This window comes from Lactuca saligna, chromosome 3 (genome assembly GCF_052625555.1).
Source record: "Lactuca saligna cultivar CGN05327 chromosome 3, ASM5262555v1, whole genome shotgun sequence".
Classification (NCBI taxonomy): Eukaryota; Viridiplantae; Streptophyta; class Magnoliopsida; order Asterales; family Asteraceae; genus Lactuca; species Lactuca saligna.
The window spans coordinates 111,118,006-111,123,587 of record NC_136419.1 but is presented as its reverse complement, the minus strand read 5'-3'; the positions used below and the strand labels follow the sequence as shown (position 1 = coordinate 111,123,587).

At 32.0% G+C, this 5,582-nt stretch overlaps 1 protein-coding gene across 3 annotated transcripts; it reads left to right on the top strand.

The window, feature by feature from the left end:
- The first annotated feature begins 1,264 nt into the window (after window positions 1-1,264).
- LOC145037126 (uncharacterized) lies at window positions 1,265-5,052 on the top strand. Of its 3 annotated transcripts, XM_078985703.1 has the most exons (3): window positions 2,746-3,252; window positions 3,343-3,412; window positions 3,654-5,052. In XM_078985703.1, exon 3 carries the CDS (start codon window positions 3,719-3,721, stop codon window positions 4,715-4,717), a length of 999 nt encoding a protein of 332 aa, XP_078841829.1. In that variant the 5' UTR covers window positions 2,746-3,252; window positions 3,343-3,412; window positions 3,654-3,718; the 3' UTR covers window positions 4,718-5,052. The 3 variants fall into 3 exon arrangements, with proteins under 3 accessions (XP_078841830.1, XP_078841829.1, XP_078841828.1); XM_078985704.1 differs by lacking the exons at window positions 2,746-3,252; window positions 3,343-3,412 and adding an exon at window positions 1,265-1,526; XM_078985702.1 differs by having other exon boundaries at window positions 2,746-3,412.
- Window positions 5,053-5,582: the final 530 nt, after the last annotated feature.

Genomic DNA, 5,582 nt, shown 5'->3' with positions numbered 1-5,582 from the left:
TAAAACACTAATCTAATATTCAACAATAATTTACTTTAAAGCAACATGTTTTTGTTTCTTAGTGATGAATAAGTTACAGGAATTAAAGAATTGATGTGTATATAGAGGAAATTATGGTATGTACTATAAAAAGGATTTGAGATGATATCAGTTTCTGTAAATATTTGATATGAAGATAATTTAAAATTTAAAAAACTAATATGCAAAACTAGTACAATGTATAAAACGATATTTATTCACAATTAATTCCTTAAATTTTAGATATAGTTGGTTAATTTAGGATTGAAATAATTATTCAAAAAAACATTGATATATAAAGGGATTTATAACAATTATGTATGGATGTTTTTGTATTATTTAAAAGAAAAGGAAATCATATAGATATAGGAATGTCAGCATGGTAAAATCACATTGGCCAAATTTTACAAGAAGAAAACTTAAACACGGATTACAAAGTATTTTATTAAGAAGAAAGATGCGATTATAAAAAATCGCACAAACAAACATATTAAACGGTACAGATATTTATAAAATCCACACCAACTACATCTTTGAATTCTCCAATTCTTTTATTTATTGATGTGAACAAACTTTTAGATAATTTAATAATACGATTTAAAGATCGGTAGATGATTTTTACATAACAATTTTTCTCTAAACTAAACATTGGCTTTTTAAAATGTTTTATTGTACAATTCTATAAATCATAAATTATTGTGTATGCGATATAACAACATTAGTAAAAAAAATCTCATCGGACTATTAACTCATAGTATTTAAAACATTTCAATTAAAAAATTATTTTTTTTACAACCTAAAGATTATAGACTTGAAACGTTCGTAGGTTGTTCTCATACGACGTCGATAACTTTAAGATTTAATTATATGCTAAAATTCAAAATATTCACGGGCTGTCCTCAATTAGAACATGTCCACAAACAGATAACAGAGTCTTTCGCTCGGGAATCCACACCATGGCACGTGGTTTCCCGAGTCTTTGAAAGGAAATAGAAACCTAGCAAATTTTTGTGCTTACTCCTCGTAAAAAAGTCATAGATGTATATTTTTTCTTCTAACTAATTGATAGAAACCACACACCAAAATCATCACTCTGCAGTTTCTAATCATTAGATAAGGTCAAATACACCAAGCCAAAATCACTTTCTTTTCTTTCCTTTTCTATCCCTCTCACTACACACCATGCCCATATCCTTCTCTCTCTCTTTATATATATCCTTCATCAATGCACTTATAGTTATAGACATGCAAATACACTATTAATATCCAAGTTGCGAGTGTCAATCTAAGCATAGTTCTAGTACCAAACCGCAAATCCAAAGATAAAACCTATAGATAATCCATATAAAGTAAGAGAGAGAGAGAGAGAGAGAGAGAGAGAGAGAGAGAGAGAGAGAGAGAGAGAGAGAGAGAGAGAGTTGAATATGCTGCATGCAAATCTCTGTGGAAAGGAAGAAAGCAGAAGTGGTCCTGAATTAGTGGAAGAGGAAGAAGATAGACAAGTATATGTAAGTAAATTGGTCCCTCATTCATAATTCAAGAGGGTACTGTCTCTTCCTACTGTTGCTTTCATACACCTCAACATGACTCCTTCCTTTTGTAATTATTATCTTCATACTCAAAAGCCCATAATTATAACTTTCAATTAATTATGAATTTGACTTTCTTTTTCACTTATTGCATCCTTTATTTTCATAACTTACTACCCTATATAATCAATGTATCTGACTACATAATTGAAATTTGTTTATCACAACATCAATGTACTTAATTAATTTGATGCAATAATATATGGGTTGAGAACTATTTGAATTAACCCAAGATTGGATTAATATAATAATTGAATACCAAACAACTTCATACCCTTGCTACTTGCCAGGCTGACCACAAAAGCTTTTTAGTAGGTGTAAATATCTTAATTTCTCCAATTTACAAATGTTTAAGGATTTTGTATATACTCAAAAGATCTAGGAAATTTTTATCGTCTGCCTAGAAGATGAGTTTGTAAATGTCATCATATATATCCATAGATTTTGTAATGTGTCATCACCATTGCATATATACATTACCATCAAGTCATTTTCAATTGACTAATTGATATAGGAAACTAATTATTTAAATAACATTAATGTAGTTTGAAGTTACGTAATGATAACAAGCGTGTAAATCACGAAACTAGACACAACCAAGATTAAAATAAATAATAATAATAACAAAGACCCATCCATATAAGGTTATATGACATATTTTTTGGAAATGTCACGATTTGAAGAAAAAAATATTTTGGCTATATTTTGTAAATCTACAATAGTTTACTTGTGATTTATTTTAAATTTTGTAAATTTTATGTTTAGTTAATTATTAAGATTGATATAGGATTGTGGCTAGTTTTTATGAAACAGTCTAAGTTGAATCGACAACCAAACTGTTTCAATTAAATAAATAGTTTTTTAAAACATTAATTAATTCTATAATACAATTAATCATATGGACTAGATATGTCACTATAGAAAATATAATGACACACAATATAACCGGTTATTATACGATAAATAAGTTCTCCCAAATATAACAGGCGTGCCTATCCATCTGTCTTTTGCACCATGTGATCTACAAAACTTCAATAAAACAATGCCCTAGCTTTAATTTGTAACTGCCGATAAAGCACTACACACAACTTTTCAATATGTTCAGAATGGTCCCATAGAAGTAATTATGCTGCTTTTTCTTTCACTATTTTATCCCCACAAACCCTAGCTACATTTTTGCTCTTTTGTTAAAGAATGTAACTTAACCTTAAGAAGAGAAATTTGGGTATCTTGTTAACCATCCATCCAATCATTTCTCAACCACATCACACCATTAAATTAGCTGAAAGTAACATTCTTTCATTTGGTTATTCTGGTTATACTTGTTAGGGATAATTTTGAGGTTTTTAGCTGGTAGTGAATGTGAGAAAGAGTGAAAGTGAGGATCATTTTTATCAAAATTGATTGATTTACTAATGGGTATTTCGTCATAAACATTATCGCGTGACGAAAATAATCTCCGATAAGATATCGACAGCTAAAGATGATGCCGAAGGAATGTACGACACGTGGCAGCGTATGAGTCATTGCTTTTATCTTTACTAAAAACTCATTCCAATTGGCCATGGTTGGTTGAGTTGCAACATTCCGAAGCTCTCTCTACTCATTTCTATCATGAATTCTATCTAAACTCATGTCCTCTACAGTTAGGTTTTCTCTTTTAAGCAAGTACTTTTGAAATTATAGACTTTCTCTCTAGATTCGGCTAAAACAAGCTTGTTTTCAACTATAATAGCAAGCTAGTGAAGTTTAGTTCAAGAAATATAGCTGAATATTGGAAAAAAGTACCTGAAATCTATGTCCAAGTAAGTTTCCTTCATATGTCTATCTGATCCATGTACTTTCTAGTGATTATTTATACATATATTTCAGCTTCCGTTTCTTATTTTATGTGTGATGTGCAAAGAACAATAAAAAGAAGCCATGGAGTACTCATAGTACTTAATGGGTACTTTGTTCTTCATCCTAATCAGGGTTAAAAGCTTTGATTTTACATGCTTTTCTATCATTTACGAGTTTAATTATGAGTTTCTTTTCTGCTTTCAGACACTTCTTCTTGAATCTTGAACCAAAAAAGGGGTTGCTTTTGCATCAGTTATGAGTAAAGAAACATGAATATTTCAAATTTAAGAGAATCAAACCACGAAACCAAGCAAGAAGGATCTAGTGATGTCAGCAAGATTGTACCTAAATCAAACTTAACCACATCGTCATGGTCCAGATTGAAAGATCCAAGAATTGTTCGAGTTTCAAGAGCTTTTGGTGGAAAAGATCGACATAGTAAAGTTTGTACAGTTAGAGGGTTAAGAGATCGGCGAGTTAGACTCTCAGTTCCCACTGCTATCCAATTGTATGATCTTCAAGATCGTTTAGGACTCAATCAACCGAGTAAAGTTGTCGATTGGTTACTTGATGCAGCTAAACATGAAATCGATGAACTCCCTCCTCTCCAAATCCCACCAGGAAGCTTCGGACAAAATCTTCAAGCAATGCTAAGTGCTTGTTCACAATCTGAAGAGGTTAAAAGTAATGTTAATGGTCTGAATTGGGAGGATTACTGGAACCCTGATAGATCAAAAGCAACTGCACGAGACACCAGTGAAGATGGCGAAAATCTTGATCCAGAAGATAAAAGAAACAAGCATGATCAACATGGGACATTTGTTCAATCTAGTAATTTCTTTGGAAGAAACCCTAATTCTTCGAATTTACCAGGTTTGATAAACAATGTCGTTCCAAACAGTTCTTTCCTCAAATGGGATCCTTCTAATTTATCATTATCTCAATTTCATCATCAACATGGCGACACTGTTCATAACTTCAATATGAACGTATCAGCTTTGCCCTCCATTCCGTCGGGATCTCAGGTTCTTCTGTATCCTCCACCACAACCACCGCCTCAAACTCAGTCCTATTTCCCTTCACACAATCACAACTCCGGTGAGTTCGATCCAAAACAACTAAACTTCCAAATGCTCAGTTCTTCTTCAAGTTCTAATTTCACGCCACCTCTCTACACAATAAACCAAGGGATGCGACCGTTTCATTTGAGCATGAGCCCTAAGTTTTTTTCTTCAGAAGATCATGGTGGGCATGAACCACACAAATGAGTGAAATCGTTTGTAGATGTTGATATTCTCGAAGCATCATTCGAACTTTGCAGGCATAAGAAGACATCACGCTACGTTCTTGAGTTCATTTGCTGCGTTAAGAATAACTAGAACCCAAAATGGAGCAATCTTATTTAAATCAAGATGGTTTTATTTTTTTTGTTTTCGATTAAAGTGTTGGTTAACCTTCCATCATATAAACTCAAATTTTCATATGTATACTTTTATATATAGATATTGATTGATGTATGAAATAATTTTGTATCAGTTCTTAGCATTCTTGAGGTGTAACACAGCAATAATAAATATTAGCAATAGCATATGCATTTTCTTCATCCCTTAAACACCATGCAATTTGTATAGAGATAAGATTGACCTTCGTAGTAAAAGTCATTATCGATTGATGTTCTTACGACACATATTAATTAGAATCTGCAAGGGAATGTGTTCTTCACAAAATAATTTGTAGAACTTAACTTTTGGACTCATTGTAATTTTGTTTAACCAGAAAGAAAGCATTATATTTTGTCAAAATAAACGATTTTAGTCGAGAAAACACTAAATGTGATGTTTGTCATTTTATTTTACAGTGATAATTAACTGATAACGGTGATCTACAAGAAATCGAATACAATAGTCCAAAAAGATAATTTTTTTAGGCATGTGATGTCTATGCATGTGTTGTATGTCTTTAAGCAGTACTGATGTTTTTTTCTAGCTAGTATTGATCGTTTCAGGAAAAAAACACCCTTGCCTCTGAATATGTGTGGCCTTAACTTCACTACAAGAAATGTTGCTGCGCAGGGCATTTGCGGCCACATGTAATTGATGTGTTACATATCGCCGTTGATGCCCTACGTCGCTG